This window comes from Eptatretus burgeri, chromosome 9, assembly GCF_056783735.1.
Source record: "Eptatretus burgeri isolate ZD-2024b chromosome 9, Ebu_testis_v1, whole genome shotgun sequence".
In the NCBI taxonomy this organism is placed as follows: domain Eukaryota; kingdom Metazoa; phylum Chordata; class Myxini; order Myxiniformes; family Myxinidae; genus Eptatretus; species Eptatretus burgeri.
The window spans coordinates 76,521,166-76,542,713 of NC_140969.1; the positions used below are offsets into that span (position 1 = coordinate 76,521,166).

The window sequence follows — 21,548 nt, forward strand, 5'->3', positions numbered from 1 at the left end:
CAATATCTCTCCGAAAGGACCATCTGGATCCTCTCCCCCACCCCAATCTGCCTTCGACAACCTTCTTGAAGAAGTCCTTTCATTCAAGCTTCTGGGTCTCACTATATGCCATGATCTTTCCTGGGAAAGCCACATTTCCAAGCTGGCATCCAGTCAATCGCCGACTGGGCATCCTCCTTTGTGCAAAGTTCTTCCTTGGCACACCTGAGCTCCTGACTGCATACAAGGCTTTCGTCGACAGCCTTATGGAGTACTTTTCTCCACTTTGGGCCTCTCACCTTCCTTGGCGTCATGCTGTGGAAACCAAGGCATTTAGGATTATTGGTATCTCCCACGATAAGGCCGAGTCTATGGGCCTCTCATTCTCTCATTGCAGGCAGGTCGGTGGTCTTTCTGTCTTCTACCATCTCCTCTCTGGCCTCGTCCCGCCTGCTCTGTCTGAGACGTCCGTCCGCCCCCCCCCGCTCTCTCTGAGAGTCATCCCCCCAGCCACCCCCATAATTCTGCAAGGGGCTCAACATCTGCCAGCAACACTACCTTCTGGTAACTACCAAAAAACAAACAAACAACAAAACAAAACAAAAAAAATTCTTGCATCTTTATCAGTGTTGTAAGCTCTGAAAACGTTCAAGAATAAAAGGTGTGGTTTTTAAAGTGACGTAAGTGTGAGGTGAGGTGACGCAAGCCTGGTAATATAAATAACACAAGAACATACTGTTATGTTTGTGGGGTAGATGAAGGGATTTCATTGGAGAGATAGGATTGTGTAGTCGCTTGGCCCATGGACGTCTAGGAGACATCTCGATGCAACTAAGTAGGGAGACTGAGCTTAAGTGTTACGTGTTACCACATGAGGGAGTTGGGGTGGTACGGTGCTAATTTGATAGGGAAGATCCAAGATTTTTGAATTCCAAGATCGTTAATAAAGGTGGTGAACACGTACATAAAACAACAAGCGGGCAGAAGCCACGCCTTCCCGGGTTTTCGTGTGAGCAGGCCACACCCCAGAGGCAGAGGATTGATGGGCATGACGTGAGACAGATGAAGAGGAAGAAGGCGTGGGAGGAGGAGATCAGATAAGAAGGTTGCAGAGTAGTAACCAAGGGACGCACGCGGTCAGGAGAGGACATCAATCAGGGGACACAGAGGATCTCACTTTTGCTCTCGGCACGACGAAGGCTGCAGGATTCTCATGTTCGGGCAGTGTGAATTGGCTCACGTGCTGAGCAGGACGTTGGCCATTGAGGGTTCGGCCGAGCCATGAAGCGTGTACGTTTATGAGGAGGGAAGAAGAGCGTGCCTTGTGGCCTCATCATGGGGCTTCAGAAATCGTTTCGTCGTGTGGGCCATCGTTATGACCCGACCGGAGGCAAGGGTGGAACGGTCGGCATATTCACTCGTGAAATGAAGCTGCACGGTGGTCTCTGAGCCTTGGTGTCAATTACTGCTCAAGAATTCCTGCTGCGAGAGATTTTTGGGGTGGGTCTACGAAGCGCCTCGATTCCACGTTTCATAAAAGGTCATCTGGACCAAGCCAAGTGCCGAAATAAAGGAGGGATTATTTTTCTTTATTTTATCTGCGCCCTTGTGTGTATTTAAGTATGTGTTGAAAAACCTCAATGAGATTTACATTTAGTTTACCTCACGTTTTTCTTTCATTATTATAATTTGAATTGTCATTGTACATATTTGATTATTGTTATAAATTATTTAGTCAATTCGTGTATATGCACCTTGTATCCGTGTATTTGCGGTTCTGGTGCAGCGTTTAACCGTTTTCCCACTCGCGCACATTAATCTCTGAGTCTCGGCTGTCGGCCTCCAAGGGAGAAGTTTGGCCATCCGTCCAGGTTGGGGTTAAACCCCCTGGACACAACAATACTGTTGGAACCCGGTATTCACAGGGGATAACTTACTGAAAAATGCTGTGGCATTGTGTATATATATATATATATATATATATATATATATATATATATATATATATATATATATATATATATATATATATATATATATATATATATATATATATATATATATATATATATATATATATATATATATATATTTTCCAAGTTATTTATTTTTTCATGTTCTCGGCTCATGGAAGAGCGATTACACAGAACAAATCAGGACCAAAAAAAACAAAAACCGAAGGGAAGAGCAGGAGAAGGGGGAAACACCAAAAGCATGGCGGAGGGAGAAAGTAGAGGAAGATGGACAAACAAGGGATGCAGGTAATGATGAAGGCTAATGGAGAACACAAAGGGTGGACAATATGGATAAAGAGAAAATTGTTTCACCAGTTTGTGATTTTGACAAGGTCTGAGGAGAGGGGAAGAGGTTGCTACCTGTCTGTCAGAAGGATGAGAGATGTCATAGCAGAGTGCAGTCATTTGAAAAGAGATAAAGAGGATTTTCCAGAGTCAGTGAGATCATTGATGAGATGAGTATTACTATGAAGCCAAGAACACTGCCTTCAGGTAATCCAGCCTTGACAGGGAGAGGAGATGAAAGGGTTCCATTAAGAGCCACATGCCTACGAGAGTGGAGGAAGTCAGTAATCCAAGAATCGAGTTGGCCCTCAAGGGGATGACTTACTCTTATGTACATAGATAATTTGGTGTGTACAAAGATTAAGGCCTTAGGTGTGGAAGAAAAGAAAAGAATTTATCGTCGCAGTGATTCTGTGGGGTTGGGGGTGGTGGTGAACGCAAATTGTTTCTATAAATGTGTACATCATGTTGTACCACTCCCGTTGGAAGTGTGTATATTATAAGTACCAGCGGTTTATGGCATTAAAATGGATGAAAACCGTCCAGAATCTAGAAGTACTCTGCCAGTTAACATACGTCTTCTTCATTTTAGGAACTCCTCAGCCACTGGATGAAATGCGTTGAAAAGTATTGGTTCCACACCGAGTATGCAAGGGAATGTCATACCAAGTTGGGGTGGCCACCTGAAACTTTTTTTTTTTCTTAATTTTTATGTGAATATGAGGAATCATGATAAGTGTGGGTGAATTTTCATACCCGCTGATGCACTCCTGCAGTGATGGATAGAATTAGGTGAAAACTGGACGTTATCACTAAATAATAAATCAAACTCTCGGGCGTTATACAACAAAATAAAGTTGCCCCTACCCCTTGTCACTCCCTATGGGAGCAGTTGTTTCTCGTAGATACAATTCATGGAAAGGTGTAGCTGGTATCATTATACATCTGCAGGCACTACAGTTACTGCAAAAGCTTAAAAAGGCACACCACAATCTTCTCAAGGCAGCATCCCATAAGATACAATGTCAATTGGGAGGAGGGATGAGAGCAGCATTTTTCTTTTTACATAGATTTAAAAAAACAAACAAACAAAAACAACAAAATACACTTGGGACAAGCAGAGTCCGAATATACACTGTCAATGGAAAGAGTAAAAGAAAAAAAAGAAAACAAAAACAAAACATAAAAGTCCCTTTCTTTGGGTGAGTATGGAGGGTGGTAGAAGAGTTGGAAGATGCTCGTTGCTTTTGAGTGTTCCACGTAAGAGTAATGTTGCAAATTCTTCAAGTAAAATATCTTTTGCACAATGTCATTTTAAGAAAATCAGCAGATACCAAAAAAAGCTTTTGCCACAAATTATACTTGCAGTACAGTGCCTGAAGAAAGTGTTCAGACCCCGAGACTTTTTTGTTGTCGTATTTTTCCACATTTTGCTGTGTTGCAGCCTGAATTTAAAATATATTAAATTAAAAAAAATTGTCACAGATCTATACAAAAAACCCTATGATATCAAAGTGAAAACATGTTTTAAGAAAGTTTTAAAAATTAATTAAAAATTAAAAGCTGATATGTGTCAATAAGTGTTCAGCCCCCGAGTCAATACTTTGTAGAAGCAACTTTGGCAGTGATTACAGCTTCAAGTCTTCTTGGTTACATCTATCAGACTTGCAAATCATTTCAGATTTGTTCAGGCTGTCAAGTTGGATGGGAAGTGTTGATGAACAGTAATCTTAAAGTCTTTTCACCGATTATGAATGGGATTAAAGTCTGGGCTTTGAGTGAGCTACTCAAGGACTTTGTTATTGTTCTGAGGCCATTCCAGTGTTACTTTGGCTGAATACTTGGTGTCATTGTCCTGTTGGAACGTAAATATTTGCTGCAGTCAAAGGTCTTTTGCACTCTGAAGCAGGTTCTCCTTGAGGATTTGCTGTATTTGGCTTCATTCATTGTTCACTCTATCCTTGCAAATCTCCCAGTCCCTGTGAATGAAAAGCATCCCCCATAGCATGATGCTTCCACCACCATGCTTCACGGTCGGGAGGGTGTTAGATGGGTGATGAGCTGTGCTTAGTTTCCGCTAGACACAGTGCTTTGCAGTCACGCCAAAGAGTTCAATTTTTGTCTCATCAGACCACAGAATATTTTGCTTCATACTCTGTCTTTCACGTGCCTTTTTGCAAACTCCAGGCATGCCATCATGTGCCTTTTTCTCAGGAGTAGCTTCTGTCTGGCCACTCTCCAATAAAACCTAAATTTGTGAAGTAATGTAGAGATTGTTGTCCTTCCGGCAGGTTCTCCCATCTCAGCCAAGGAACTCTGCAGTTCTGTCAGAGTGGTCAATGCGTTCTTGGTCACCTCCCTGACCAAGGTCCTTCTTTGCCCGGTTTGGTCAGATGACCATTTCCCAATAATGGAGCTCACTGTGCTCTTGGGAACTTCCAACACTCTAGAAATTGTTTTATACCCTTCCCAGAACTATGCCTCCTCTAAATCCTATGTCGGAGTTCTACGGACAGTTCCTTGGACTGCAAGGTGGAGTTTCTGCTCCGACAGCCCACAGTTGACAGTGCATTTTTATAGAAAGGTGTCCTTCTTTTTAAATCATGTACAATCAATTGAATTGTTCACAGGTAGACTCCAATCAAGTTGTAGACACATCTCAATGATGATCAAAGGAAACTGGATGCACCTGAGCTCAATTTGGAGTGTCATAGCAAAGGGGTTGAACACTTATTGACAAAAGACATTTCAACTTATTATTTTTCAATTAATTTGTAAAAATTTCTGAAAACATGTTTTCACTTTGTCATTTTTTTCACTTTTTTTTCCCCACTTAGTTTTCACTTGTGTGGATCGGTGACAAATTTAAATTTAGTCCATTTTAAATTCAGGCTGCAACACACTAAAATGAGACAAAAGTCGAGGGGTGTGAATACTTTCTGAAAGCAATGTATATTGTGCAAGCAAATTACAAGGAGGATACATCAAGTTGCCTCCAAGAAAAGAAGAAAGTGATGCTTTCTTTGAAAAATTTAAGTGAAAGAAAGCGAGTGATCCACGAGTGACCAATTGGTGGAAGTGGCTCAAAGTAGAGGTAGTCATGTGCAGATCATCAAGGGTCACGTACCCTGTGAGCTTGTTGCGGATTATCTTCACACTTGCGATGTTCTCCCCTTGAGCAGAAAATGCATTTAGGATGAATGTCTCATCCATGTATGCATCGAGCTGTGGACATAAGCACACGTTAATAACTGAAAGAACAATTATATTAAAAAAAATCCATTTCAATACAATGCGTTTACCCATTTCAGGCTGACTTCTGTATTTCATTCTCTTTAGAAACTTCATTGAAGTGGTAAATCATTGATGTGGCCAAATATCCACAAGTGGAACATTTTGTGGGAGAAACAAACACTGTCATCATCAAAATAATTATGCAGAAGGGTCTATACTTTTACAGCAATCATTTCATGGCCACATTTGATGAGCTACACTTTATATAATCTCCCTAATCCTCTGTGTGCACCAATAATACAGGAAGAACTAGAGGGGGAGCACTCGGGAGAGTGCAAAACCTCCGCCGCCAATACTACTGGGTCACTCAAGTGAACCTTATATCTTATTCATTAAATATGACGTCAACAGTTCTGACAGAGTTATAGTTCTTTCCTCCAACATTTTTTTTTTTGGGGGGGGGGGGGTTGGAAACCACTTAAAACATGCAGAAATGCAAAAAAAGAAATCGAAATTTTGTTGAAAAAAAAGTTGCAAAATTTTTTTTTTCTCCAATAATTATTTTTTTTTGGGGGGGGGAGGTTGGAAATCACTTAAAACATGTAGAAATGCAAAAACAAAAAAATTAAGATTTTCTTTCAAAATGGCCACCATAGCAGCCATATTGGATTTTGGACCAAGTCCAAAATTTAATGGCATGATCCTTGGACCATACCTAACCCCCCCCCCCCCCACCAAGTTTCGTCGAAATCCGTCGAGGAGTTTTTCCGTAATACTGTTCACAAACAAACAAAAACAAACAGAATTGGGGTGAAAACAGTAACCTCCATCCATCTTCGAAGATGACGGGGGTTAATGATGTGGACACTTTGCCAAAGGGAATTTCCTCGATCCTCAATAATCTCAAAACAGCCTGGGAGTGTCAAGGGGGAGGAGGGGGTTTGGGGGGAATCTCAGCTTTATCGAGTAAATGACATGACATGACATCGAGCTGAGAAGAGCAAAGATATTCGTGTTGAATCTGACAACACACTTCTCGTTTCTTTTCTGAGAACATGAAATGTCTGACGAAGGAGCTGCCCAACTGGATAGGGAGGTAGAAAAACTGCTGACATGCTGGGAAAACTCCGAAGGAATTTGGTGAAAAAATGGGTTCAGGTGAACGAAGAGAGAACACTGGGACAAGATATTCAATCGAAAGAAAATGCTATATTAAAGTAGAACAGCTCCCAAAAAGAAATACATTATAATCCAATTATAAGAAGCTCAGAAAATACAACAAATGGCACTTTATTTTTCTGTGCAATCAAAACACTGGGACAAGATATTCACTCGAAAGAAAATGCTATATTAAAGTAGAACAGCTCCCAAGAAGAAATACATTATAATCCAATTATAAGAAGCTCAGAAAATACAACAAATGGCACTTTATTTTTCTGTGCAATCAAAACATTACATATTACAGCAATGCATCAATCAGAAAATATTTTAAAAATTAAAAAAATAAAAACCACATAGAAGTGACAACAACCAGATTTGAATGTTACAGTGGAATTGCACTTTATTTAAACACTGTGCTCAAGGCTCTTGTGGAAGCTGCCAGTCAAAAAGTGGAATACCTATGCAGTGCCAATTAGGGCACAGGGACAAAGAACACACAAAAAAAAGATAAGCATGTGCAGAAAAAGCTGCAACACGATGAGAAAAAGAAAACGATGACTGCCGGTGTCCTTGTTTGGACTACAAGACTGTACATGTGACTCGACAAAACAAATTCATTTGAGTCATAATGGTTATCTTGTAGTCAGGCAAAAATACCAGTTTTACATGAATCAAACTCCACTGCTTTGTTTTGTGCAAATATTTTTACGGTAAAGCTTCATTCTCACTGCTATTTACCATGACTTATGAGGGGTGATGGGTTATTTCCTGACAAGTCAGAAAGGGAATTATCTCGTTTCGCTACAATTCATGAACATGACACCCCTCATATATTGAAATGTACGTAGGGTGGAATGGAAAACGCCCTGCTGTAGTTGTCGTCCTTGTCGTCCTAACCCAAACCCGACCCACTTAAATATCATGTCTGTGCAAGTATTACAGGGTTAAAATATTTTCAATTTTTTCTTTTTAACAGATGAGACCGATCACTTGTCTCAGATCCTGTATTCCCTTCACCCAGCTCCCTTTTATTATCCACATGATTTAAAAAAATAAAATAAAATAAAAACCACTGGGAATATTGTAATCGGCTCCATGTGTGTCCGTTCGTCCATCTGTCACACTATTTCCTCCAAAACGGTTGGGCAGAAACTCACCAAGTTTGGTAGTTTATGATCACATGACATAAAGGTACAAGAGTGGAATCATGTTGACCCCACCCCTTGCAAAAAGAAATACAAAAAAAATGCAATTACGGGCACATTTTGTTTAATGAACCTGGATATGCAATCAACATTGGGGGATGTGTGAAACATTGCGTTGTTTTTTTTTGGATCTGATCCCCGGTTCATACCCCGCGGGGGGGACTTGGGGTCACAAGGGTCAAAATGGGGAGAACATTTTTTAAACTAAATTTTACATTGGGTCATTCCTGGTGGAACTTTTTGCCAACTTCCTGCTTTGCTTTTGGTGGAAGGTGTGGGGACTTGCGATGGCACGTCATCGGCTTCGCTCTCGTTATTACTTTGTATTATTCCCCATGGTTTGCAACACCACACAACATTTGGTAAGTACTGATGATGCTGGATAGTCGCCCATCCAGCAATTACAGCTGTGAACCTAAGGTTTTGAGGTGGAGATCCAGAAGGTGGGTCAGTTAGCAAGTTATCAAGCGAGTGTAAGGTGCGTTACGGAGCAATTGTGAATGAAACAGTATGACAGTGAGCTTGACTGAGCTTGAAAGCGATTTGCTGTTGCAGCAAGTCAGTGGAGTTGAGTAGCATGAGAGAGAGTCCCAAGTTATTATTTCTGTAATTAATATATATTTGTATTCCTGCAAGTTTTCATTTCCATTATCATCCAATTGCTTGAAAAGTTGCGTACGGTTGCAAACTTAATCTATCATTAGGTGGAAAATATCAGTCAGATTCACGGGAAAGAACAGTCTGATTCGCGGCAAACTATTATTTGCAGTGCCGATAGAAAGTGTACACCCCCTTTCAAAATTTTCACCTTTTGTTGCCTTACAGCCTGGAACTAAATTGCATTAAATCAGACCTTTTCCACCTTTATTTACACATCATAACCCAAAACCTCCAAGTGAAATTTTTTTGACAAATATCAGAAAATTAATTAAAAATACAAAATTAGAATATGTTGGTTGGATAAGTGTCCGAGGACCACCGAGGCACTCGGAAGAATGGTGGTGGGGTGATGAAGTTGAAAAGACGATTGAAGAGAAGAGGAAGAAGTTTAAGGAATGGCAAAAGGCGAAGGGTAAGGTAGTAGAAGAGGCAGTGCATGAAAGTTACAAGGTAGCCAAGATGGCTGCAAAGAAAGAGGGAGCAAAGGCACAGGAGACCCATAGGGAAATGTTTGGAGAACGCTTGGATTCGGAAGAGGGTCAGAGAGTGGTATTCAGGATTGCAAAGCAGATAGCAAGAGAGAGGTTTGATGTGACAGGGTAAGTTGCTTGAAGGATGAAGTGGAACAAATCGTTGTGGACTCAGATGGAATTAAAGGAAGATGGAAGAAATATATGGAAAGGTTGTTGAATGTAGAAAATGAATGGGATAGCAACATCAAGAGTAACCCAGTTTTAGGACCAGCAGAGAAGATAAACTGAGAAGGAAGTTGAGGAAGATATAAGAACAATGAAGAGTAGAAAAGCAGGAGGGCCAACGGGAGTTGTGGGAGATATGTTGAAGGCAGCGGGAAGTTGGGGTGTGAAGAGAATGACAGAGATCTGTAATCTGGTGGTGAAAGAAGGCCGCATTCCAGTGGATTGGGAACAGAGTACCCTCGTCCCTCTGTACAAGGGGAAAGGTGACCCTCTGGACTGTGGCTCCTGCAGAGCAATAAAGCTATTGGAGCATGGAATGAAGGTATTGGAAAGGGTGTTGGAGAAGAGGATAAGGAAGAAAGTAAAGATTGACGAAATGCAGTTTGGATTTATGGCAGGAAGAGGAACGGCAGACGAGATTTTTATTGTAAGGCAGTTGCAGAAGTACATGGAGAAGAGAAAGAAGTTGTTTTTTGGGTTTGTTTATCTGGAGAAAGCATTTGATAGGGTTCCACGCAAAGTAATGACATGGGCATGGAGGAAGTTAGGCGTGGAGGAATGGTTGATCAGAGTAGTGATGGCAATGTACGAGAGAGCGCGCACAGCTGTAAGGACGAAGGATGGGAACAGTGGTGAGTTTGAGGTGAAGGTGGGAGTGCACCAGGGGTCGGTACCAAGTCGCTTTCTATTTGTAGTTGTGATGGAGGTGCTGGCTCGGAGAGTAAAGGAGGGTTTACTGTGGGAGCTGCTGTATGCAGATGATCTGGTGTTGATTGCAGAGAGTATGGATGGACTGAAGGAGAAGATCAACAAGTGGAAGGAATGTATGGAGGCAAAAGGTTTGAAGGTGAATATCGGAAAGACGAAGGTAATGACAAGTGGTAAAGCATGTGGTGAGGTGGAAAGGACTAGGAAGTGGCCATGTGCTGTGTGCAGGAACGGTGTCAGAGTGAATTCCATTCAGTGTACTATGTGCGCTGAATGGGTTCATCGAAAATGTAGTGGTGTGAGGGGGTCATTAACCAGTGTGGCAGCTACATTCAAGTGTAAGGTGTGCATGGAGGGAGCTGCAGATGAAGGAATTGTTCAGTTGGATCTTGGAGATGGCATGAAGCTGTAAGGTGTGAAAACATTTTGCTATCTCGGCGTCATGCTGAATGGAGAAGGTGGATCAGACTCTTCGACGGTTGCTAGAGTGAGATGTGCATGGAAGAAGTTTCGGGAACCGAGTAGCGTGCTGAAGAAGAGGGGAGTGTCGTTGAAGCTGAAGGGAAAGGTGTATGCTACATGCGTGAGGAGTACGATAATTTATGGGAGTGAGACATGGGTACTGAACATAGAGCAGCAACAAAGGCTGGAAAGGGTGGAAATGCGAATGGGTCGGTGGATGTGCTGAGTATCGTTGAGAGAGGAAGACACATGATGACTTGCGGAAGATGATGGGAATAGAGTCTGTGATGGATGTTGTGAAGAGAAACAGGTTGAGATGGTTGGGTCATGTGTTGAGGAAGGATGAAAGTGACTGGGTGAGAGAGTGTTGGAAATGAGTGTAGTAGGAAGTACAGGACGGGGAAGACCGAGAAAAACTTGGCTAAAGGTGGTGGAAGAAGAAATGTGGGCAAGAGGATTAAGAAGGGGAGATGCAGAAAATAGGGTATAGTGGAGAAGGTGGTCATGGGGCCCGCAAGACTAACCCATGCTTTAGCAGGGAAAATGGCCTTTAAATCCTTGTTTTTTTTTTAAGGTGATTGGTTATACCGAGCTAATTTACCATTGCTATTATACGGGGGGGGGGGGTGGGGGGGGACACTTATCCAGCCAAAATATTCCAATTTTGTATTTTTAATTTTCTGAAATTTGTTTTCTTTCCACTTTGAAGTTGTGGGATATGACGTGTAAATAAAATGTGGAAAAAGTCTCATTTAATGCAATTTAATAAGACTGGAAGGCAACAAAAGGTGAAAATTTGGAAAGGGGATGTAGACTTTCTATAGGCACTGTAAGCATGAATGAGGTCTGCAGGTGGTTTGAATTCAGCAAATCACCCTGAGTCTGGGACAAGTATAGGTCACTGTCAATCAGGCAAACCTCAGCCTCAAGTAGAAAACAAGATAAGTGAAATTTTGATTTTAAAAAATGAGAGACAGAGAGACACAGAGAGGGATTGAGAGAGACAGAAACTCCAAATGATCATCACCAACTGAAAATATGACGACAATGACGATGCTACAATGACGACGAGAATGCTTTTACAATACGAATGAGGCACATTCTGAAAACAGAAAATGCCACAGCTCGCTAATGATATGGCAAGATCCCGAGGATGCACAAATGGTGCCGGAACATGCTGAATACAAACAAATAACATTATTGTTAGACTCTGAGGATGGACCAACAGCATTGTATGAACCGATTCCTGCATGTCAACTCGATTGAGATTTGTTTCATGTGCTACGACACGTTTGATGCTCTGCAAAGTGAGTGATCCAATTGATTAACCGAAACAGACAAAATAGTTTTCTTTTGGGATTAGGTCATCAAGTAAAAGAAACAAAGGGGCAATACCCATGGGTGCTCACCTGGTAGAATAGCGATACTGAGAAGGAAGTCAGCATGGGACAGAATCATCAAAATGTACCAATGAACCAATGTTATAGCAAATACCTATTTTTTTTTTTGGGGGGGGGGGGGGGGAGGTAATCCAAATAGATCCCCTTAGGGCAAAATTATTTGCATGCCATGAACACACTTTGGTACAGACACGGTGATGAATGTTGTGGTAAAGTTTCATCAAAATCGAATGTGTAGTTTCAGAGAAGTTGCAAATGTGTGTGGTCGGACGGACGGATGACACACCAACCCATAAGCTCTACGGAACTACATTTCAGAGGAGCTGAAGAAAATTAAAAAACAAGGCTCAGGGGATGCAAAAAAATAATAATAATAAAAAAAAACGCGAGTGAAATTATGGAAAGGGAAGGTCTCTGGAATTGAAACCATTGTGGCTGAAGGAATTCCCTTGGGTAAACTATGAGCCAGAGGAAGAAAGGAGGTACAACTCACATCACAGTGAGGCCTCCATTAAATTTGTTGCATCTTATAAAAGCAAATAGTCAGCAAGTTTGTCACAACTCCACAACAATGGATTGTCTTGAAAGCATTTTAACACATCTCTCGAGTTTTATTCAAGAAAAACGTTCGCTGGTTTTATTTAAAAATAAAAAATAAAATACATATGGTATGAAACTTTTGGTAGACTATATAGATTAAATCTATAATATAAGGTTTTAAGTATGGGAGGAGGAAGGGAAAAACCAGTTGGGGAAGCGGATATGTGGTTCAGCGAAGTACATTTTCTGAGCACTGCAACAACTGGGCAAGTAAAATAATCAACGTCGAGTCCTCCCATCACTATCTGCCAAATGAGAGCAACAGGCCTTGTGCTTACTGCTTAGACTTCATTACAGATGCCAACTAGAATGGCACTTGGTGGAGCACATACCTCCACCAGGCTGAAGTATATCATTTGTATCCCACTGATGGACTGCATCTACATCCGGACCTCAACCAAAATCTAATCAATTCGTCCTCATCACACAACCAACCTCTCCACCAAGTTTTGTCTGAATCCGTCCACGTTTTGAGATATCCTGTTCATGGGGGGGGGCAGATACAGAAAGACAGACATAGAGAGAGAGATGAAAGCAAAAGCTCCGTCCACCTTTTGGTAGCGTAGGTAATAAGGTTGAAAGCTTTAGATTTCATGGATTCCAGGAGGCACGGATGTAATGCGGAAACAACCCAGGTTTATAGCGAAGCAGCACATCCTTGAGCTATGCACAAAGGCCTTGCAAGTGGTTAGTAGTTCTGTTTTTTAAATGAATGATGGACAAACAGAAAAATGCCCAGTCTGCATCTGGCTTTTGAGACCAGGTTTGTATTCAGGATCATGGCCGATGGTGAGGCCAAGAAGTTCAAGAAACTCTACGTCTTCTAATAGAGATAACAAAAACGCATAGGCATGTTCGTTATCCTTCCAGAGTGACAGAGTGAGCCAGCAAAATTTTCCAGGATCAGAAGCCATGTTCCATTAATTACACAAGCAGGGTGATGCAGCTGCTGTCTGCTTGTTAGTCAGTAAAATGGAGGAACTATCCAACAATGTAGGGTCATCTTCAAATAAAATACACCCGTGCGGGAGTGACGGTCATCTCTGCGAGAAAATATATAGCCTCCTGAAGGTAGGGCAGTTTTTGCAAACTTTGAAGTCACATGACACGAAAACGAAAGCGAATATCGAAAATCCGGCCCCACCAAATTTAGATATTGTCCCATAGATTCATATTCCACAATCAAATTCAAGATTGCTTGAGAAATGTAGGAGATAGATTTTGAAAATCGTCGTTTTCGCATTTTTGCCAACTTTGAAGTCAAGTGACACGAAAACGAAAGCGAATATCGAAAATTCGGCCCGATCAAAATTTAGATATTGTCTCAGAGATTCATATGCTATAATCAAATTCAAGATCGCTTGAGAAATGGCGGAGGAGATAGAATTTGAAAATCGTCATTTTCACAACTTCAAAGGCCTCGTGACCTTGACCTTCGGTGACCTTGAAAGTCATACCATTGTGTACGTCTCATCGACCTCTATCAGGATCACTAATGACCAGATCTCACGCTTCAACTTCATTGTGAACGGACGGACGGAAGGATCGAAGGACATCGACACCCATATTATTACGTCATGCAAGAAGAGATGACTTAAAAAGGAAGAGAGGGTTTTCAGGAGGTTACATATATGAGGACTCTGCTCAACATTAGCAGTTGTCCGACTGGCCTGAATGGGCAATTCTGTCCATCAACAAAATGAAAACCTTAATAACCCTGCCTGAAGAACATATCCAATGTTACTACCCAGAAGTTAAACAGACTTGATATCTTAACCTCGAATGTTGCAGTTCTTTTTTTTTCGTAGAAAGGCACAGTGATTAGCAATGCCAAAGAGGATCTTTCTCGACTCCATCACACACTCGAAAAACTTCAAACATCAGTGGATCACCTTGCATGTTCGCAGTTGGAATACCTGGACAGTCCCAAGAGTTTATGGGATAGATAAAGTCCAAAACATACCTGGAACAAGGAGGTTTGAGGTTTTAGATTTTACCTGGAAGAAAAGGTAAAATCTAACCAGGGTGGAAAAGGATTAATGTTGATCCCTGGATAAGGAACAAGACTGTACAAGGCTTTCTCTGGACAAATGTACAAACTAAAATTTTCATTTATTTGTCATCCACCACTGCTTCCCAATTTTAGAGCGTTAAGAGTCAGAAAAGTCTTGGAGCTCGAGCTATGTTGTAATTTCCAAATGCAGCAATATCTCGCTTAACACTACCCTGTGAACAAGACTAATAAATATACCCATCAGAGATGGGGAATCCCCTGCCATTGAAAAATAATTGAAATCAGATAAGCGGTTTTCCATTTATTACAAAAAAATTTTTTCAAGATGGCCACCCCAGTCGGCCATCTTGGATCCGGCCACACCGAAAATCAATAGGGTTCTTCCTTTTCAGGTGGTACATGTGTGACCCAAATTTCAAATCGATATGGCGAACAGTTTGAGTTATCACACTCGCAGCTATAAATGTTGATGCCCAGCCAGCCGGACGGACGACCCGGGTGACAACAATATCCCCCTTCCGCCATGCGGCGGGGGATAAAAACTGTGAATAATAATAAAAAAATAAAATAAAAATTATTAATAAAATAATGTTTCCCATCTGTATTCTTGTTGTGCCATTTCGGATACCCCAATGATGCTCTTGTACGCCACTCATGCACAAAAAATAACGCCGTCAGTCTTCACATAAACAATAGTATGATCCTTTTAGCACAGTTTTGATTAGCACTATTTTCCAGGTATGCGTACTGAGCGCTAAGTGAGGTATTACTACATGCGCAGACCACGACAACAGTTCAATGCCTCCAGTGAAAGCTTCTTCATTCCCCATCAAGAAATTCCAACATCAAGGTGGTTTCATACCTTCCTGACACTTCATCCCAGTAGAAAACTAGAAGGGCACTCTTCAACGACACTACATATGCATACTCCCACATTATCACATCATTATACATACTTGGACCAAGTTTGAATTAAATCTCTGAACCAAGATTCAAAATATTAAATAATAATTCTGGCTGCCAAACCATGCGACCGATCAGGTTGAAATTTAAAACTTACATTTCCCATAACTACTTACTCGATGAAACTGACGTTTCACATCGATTGATGAAGCAGTACAAGATAAAGAAAAATTTTAAAAAGATTTTCGTTCAATCCAATCTGGTTGTTAGACCATTGACCTATTAATCGTGAATGCCACGGTATCCCCAAGGCTTGGGGAACATGTGGGTGGTTTCCCCTCGAGAAAAATCAACAGACGAACAACCGGGGAAAAAAAAATAAAAATAAAAAAAGCCTCCGGTGACTGTCAGCGGAAGCATAAACACGATTTCTTGAATCCTGCATTTCATCAAGAGTATTTGAGGATGCCTACAGAGTGGCTTTGTTCTTCCTATATCTCATGTGATGGTGTTTGTGGCATGGTAAAACATTGCTCAAAGGCAGGATTTTGCAACCACATGACAAACAAACGATGTCACCAAACAGCAGTACAAGTAGGCCAAGCAGAGCAATAGGAAGGACTCTGGTTGAGACTGACGATGTAGCAAAATAAGAGATTGAAGAATAAGCTGTTCGAGAAGAGAGATTCAAATAAGGAATTACAAATTCAAGGAACCAAAAACCATCCACTTCCCAACTCCAAAGCTAAGGTGATGCAAAAAGAATACTCACCATCTGAAGAATGAAAAATATGTGAGCACAAGAGCCGAGCAACTACTTCTTTAAAATAAAAGATGTGTGGTGCATGCAGGTACAGTGACGAGTGTTGGCGAGAAGACGACCTGGAAAAGTTTCTCAAGGGGCGAGAACACTAGATTGCTTCACTCAGCTGGACAATTCTTGTAATCCTCTTATCCAAGGTGGCCCATTGAGCTGATCATGTAACGAGAGAGCACATTGTCAAATGTGAACCCAACAGCAATAGGACAGATTAAGGAACGTGGCGCCACTCTGTCGATCTGGAACGGATGAGATGCTCGTCTCATAGAACATGTCCTTCAATCATGAAAAAAAAATAAACACATGCACACGCTATGTTTGACTGCTCTCCAGCATTGTGGATGTATTAGAAAAGGGGAATAAACTATCAGAGATGGGGAATCCCCCACATTGAAAAATAATTGAAATCAGATAAGCGGTTTTCCATTTATTACAAAAAACATTTTTTTCAAGATGGCCACCCCAGTGAGCCATCTTGGATCCGGTCACACCCAAAATCAATAGGGTTCTTCCTTTTCATGTGGTACATGTGCGACCCAAATTTCAAATCGATATGGCGAACAGTTGAGTTATCGCACTCACAGCTATAAATGTTGACGCACAGCCAGCCAGCCGGACGGAACGCCCCAGTCGGCCATCTTGGATCCGGCCACGCCCAAAACCAATAGGGTTCTTCCTTTTCAGGTGGTACATGTGTGACCCAAATTTCAAATCGATATGGCGAACAGTTTATGAGTTATCGCACTCACAGCTATAAATGTTGACGCCCAGCCAGCCGGACGGACGACCCGGGTGATAACAATATCCCCCTTCCGCCATGCGGTGGGGGATAACATGAACATCAATCTCTTCAATTATCTAATCGTGGCCAAAAATATTGGCACCCTTGCACTTTTTTCAAATAATGAACCATTTCTTCCAGGAAATTGTTGAAATGAAAAAATATTTTGGGATCCACATGTACGTATCACCGGGTGCCTTGAATGTGTGCATGGCATCATGAAATCTGGAGATTACCAAGGCATGTTGGAGCACAATGTTCAACCCAGTGTCGGAAAGCTGGGTCCCCGTCGAAGCTCATGGGTCTTTCCGCAGGACAATGACCCCAGACTCTTTGGTTTGCAGTGTAACAAAACAAAATAAAAGCTGAAAGAAATTACCAAATCTTAGCTTATTCCACACAGAAATCAGAAAATGGCCCAGACAATGTTATTGGCACCTTTTAGAAGTTGTTAGAAATAATTAGATATAAAAACACGTGGTTCTCTTTTACGTTGGAATTCAGCTCACCTGTGGTGAGTTGCAGGTGCCTGCAATATAGAAATCACTCATTCAACCAAATTGAAGAGGAATCATTCTGCTGTTTTGTGTCACTGTGTGTACCGCAATGAGCATGGCGAAAAGAAATCCAGTTAATTGTCTGAGAAGGTCAGACACAAGATTGTAGCCAAGCATGGACAATCTCAAGGCTACAAATACATCTCCAAAGACCTCTGTTTCTGTGTCCACCACACACAATGTTATCAGGAAGTTTAAGGCCCATGGCACTGTAGCCAACCTCCCTGGACGTGGCCGCAAGAGAAGACTTGATTAAAGATTGCAGCGAACGATTGTTCGAATGGTGGAGAAAGCACCTCGATCAACTGCCAAACAGATACAAGCTGACCTTCACACACAAGGTACGACAGTTTCAACTCGCACCATCCGTCGTCGACTCAATGAAAGGGCATTCTATCACTAGAGTTTGCCAAAACACATCTGAACAAGCTAAAATCCTTCTGGGAGAATGTCCTGTGGACTGATGAGACCAAATTGGAGCTTTTTGTTGAAGCACATAATTTCTGTTCACAGAAAACAAAATGAAGCCTTCAAAGAAAAGAACACCTTCCCAGCAGTCAAACATGGAGGAGGTTCAGTGATACTTTAGGGTTGCTGTGCTGCCTCTGGCACTGGGTGCCTTGAATGTGTGCATGGCATCATGAAATCTGGAGATTAGCAAGGCGTGTTGGAGCGCAATGTTCAACCCAGTGTCAGAAAGCTGGGTCTCCGAAGGTCATGGGTCTTTCCGCAGGACAATGACCCCAGACACTTCAAAAAGCACCCAGGAATGGTTCAAGACAAAACGCTGGACTGTTCTGAAGTTGCCAGCAATTAGTCCAGATCGAAATCCCATTGGATACCTGTGGGGAGATCTGAAAACAGCAGTTGAGAGAAGGCACCCTTCAAATCTTGGAGAACTGGAACAGTTTGCACAAGAAGAGTGGGCCAAACTGCCAGTGGAGTGGTGCAGGAAGCTCATTCATGGCTATTGGAAGTGCTTGACTGCAGTTATTTTGTTCAAAGGCTGTGCGCTACCAAATATAAAATCAAGGGTGTCAATAATTTTGTCAATGCCATTTCTTTACATTTTCTGATTTAAAAGGTTATATATATCAAGTTCTGAATCAAAAACAAAGGTTCTGTAAAATGAATAGTGAAATATAGAATAGTGGAAACCAAATATTTTGTCAATTTCAACTTATTTGAGAAAATTGAGTTATTTGAAAAGAAAAAAAAAGTGCAAGGGTGCCAATATTTTTGGCCACGACTGTATTAGCTGAGATGCACGTCCACAAACAAGCGTCAGCAAAAATAGTGGAGATATTATTGTGATGCAAGGAGTTATAGAAAGCATCGATGCCAGGAAGCATCAGAAAAAAACTTATAGAAAACCCACTACTATTACCTTTTACATCTTCAAAACAATCTGGCTTCATGGAAGAACGAGAAACAATACGGGATTTTCAAAATGATGCAATCCACCCCAAAATTATTGGCGCTCATGAGCAGAAAACGTGAGAAATAATGATCTCCGGGTCATGCAAACTTCTATTGTGCGTGCACGTTAATGATGGTCACCCAAAATGGCTCACAAAGCTTCGAACAGAAGACAAAATTACTTGGAAAAGTACCCGTGAGAAAGCTGGGGTGTGAGAAACCTGTACAACGAAAGAGTTGGAGGGAGACACCGTATCTGGTTTGGGTGCTTGGGAACACAGATGGGAAGGACATTTCTGGGGCTTGTGAATGCACAGGGCAAGTTTGAACCTTTAAAATGATGATGTTTACCATTAATCATGTTTGTGGAGGTGGGGCTCATGAGTTTGTTTGAAATACAGTATTCCTGTTAATGCTTGGTTTTTTTTGCATCTATTTCTTGTTCCCATCGTGTGCTGCCTTTTTGGCTGCTGGTTGTATCATCGGTGAGGAGCGCGGATATGCCGATGATGCCGTGCCACTATTACCAGTATACGGGTGCTCATTTCACCGACTTTGGAAGGATGACAGGCTGAGTCAACCCCCTGGTGTTAATTCAGTGGCCAACAGGGCTCGAACTCAGCACCCGAGGATCCCAAGCCACCACCAATCTACTCCTGTTAATGGGCCACGAAAAACAATAACACAAGGTTTTGAATTTATTTTTAGAAGTGTGCGTGTGTAGTTACCGTAGCCTCCGGCTTCCATTAACAGGACGTGGTAGGAACTAAACACCTCTCATCCACAGATATTTCTCGTACTTCCTACATGTTCGCTCGCCTGATTTGAACACAACAATTAATAGTTAGGCATTTTTGAAATTTTCACCCTTTCGTTTTAAATGCTGAAAATTGTGTTTTGAAGACCATTTCACTTCTGGATGCCACTGAAGGAACGGGCAGGTCAAAAGCGCCCCCAACTCACATGAGTCACGAAAAAAAAAACGAAGCCGCAAACTCACTGCACATGCGCTAAAAGTCCTCGTTGCCATCAACACGTCATTTGGAAAGTCCCATAATTTGGAAAGTCCCACATTGATCAAATTTTAGCTCCAGTGCGATTGGTGAGTCTTAATAGGACGTTTCCTTCATCAAAGAAGGAAATCCCCATTTTAAAGCTGGCAGGATTCCTATGATCGTTTTGATAGAGGGAAGAGATAGGTTGCAGGAGGAAAAAAAAATTAAAATAAAACAAAACACAAACATAGTTTGCAGTTCACAAGAGCAACCCTGCACCCGTCCCCCAAGCAAATGGTCAAAATAGTTCGTTTGGGTGCAAGTAAATATACTACCAACTTCAAGGTAGGGCACTTATAAAAGAAACAAAATTTAATAATCTATATATTAATACTGAAGGGCCAATTTTGTGCTCCTCCTAGCGGTCACGTCACGTTTTTCTCGGTACTGTGACCTGGACTGAAAGAGACTTCGTACATGTAAGAGTACATCGCACATCGTGGCAATAGTCAACTTTCAAATGTGAAGCAGAATAAACACTTTTCGTTTTACAATCGTTTACATGGTGATGTGTGACGTCACCGCTGAGAGGCGTCAGGACGTCATGACATCATCGGTCATTCGGTGACGTCATTACCTCTGCCGTCGACAGACCGTTACCGCCGAGAGGTGCAATTCCACTCCTCGAAAATAGCGTCTGCAATGTAAAACCCTCTTCTGCACTTGCTGACTACCTCAGAATGTAAATTTGACACAAAAAAATGTAACAAGAAACATTGTATCGATATATTAATACTGAAGGACCAATTTTGTGCTCCTCCTCGCGGTCGCGTCACGTTTTTCTCAGTACTGTGACCTGGACTGAAAGAAACTTCGTGCCTATAAGAGTGCATCGCATATAGTGGCAATAGTCAACCTTCAACTCTGAAGCAGAATAAACACTTTTCGTTGAGATGGGGGTGAGAAGTGAAGAGGGGGGGGGGGGGGGGAAAGGTAAGCAAAATTTTGGGCGGGGGTAAGCAAATTGAAAGCGGGAAATGGGTCGGGGGCTGGGGTGAATTAGGCGGGGTTAAGTGTGAGGGGTGGACAGGGGGCGGGGGCCCGGGGCAAGTGGGGCGGGGAATCAAGAGACGGGGGTCGGGGAGTGAAGAGGCGGGGCCGGGGTAATTAAATTTTTGGGCGGGGGTAAGCAAATTGAAGGTGGGGGGGAATGGGGCAGGGGCGGGGGATGAGTAGGCGGGGGCAAGCACGCCCTGTCCAGTCCATGTCCCTCGAGTGTGGGTGAGCTGGTGAGGGTGGTTGAATGAACGGAATCCGTCTGTGACGGGGCTTCGGCTAGTAATAATGATAATGATCCAAGGACTGGTGTCAAATTAGAGAAGCGTCACAAGAACTGTACAAATTTGCCTTAATGGATGCCTTTACCTAACAACAACCTTCACTTCCGATAGAAAGTACATCTTGCGGACGAATCGACCGACGGTATCTCACAACGTCCAGGTCTTTGGGATTCAGGCGAAAGACATCCCACGTGGAGATTGTCGAGCGAGTAAAGTAATAAATAATTCTGTGATTGGAAACACCCCGATCATTTAGTGCTGTACATAGATCCGAGTAGATCAGGCGTGCCAGGAAATCCGAACAATTGGCCG

The 21,548-nt window shown here is 42.1% G+C and overlaps 1 protein-coding gene across 5 annotated transcripts in view; it reads right to left on the reverse strand.

Moving 5' to 3' along the window:
• TRNAU1AP (tRNA selenocysteine 1 associated protein 1) overlaps positions 1 to 21,548 on the reverse strand; it is a 111,401-nt gene that overhangs the window by 89,415 nt on the left and 438 nt on the right. For all 5 annotated transcript variants that reach the window (XM_085895716.1, XM_085895715.1, XM_085895720.1 and 2 more), the window contains exon 2: positions 5,407 to 5,504. In XM_085895716.1, the coding sequence (XP_085751842.1) occupies positions 5,407 to 5,504 (98 nt within the window). The remainder of the gene's footprint in view (positions 1 to 5,406; positions 5,505 to 21,548) is intronic.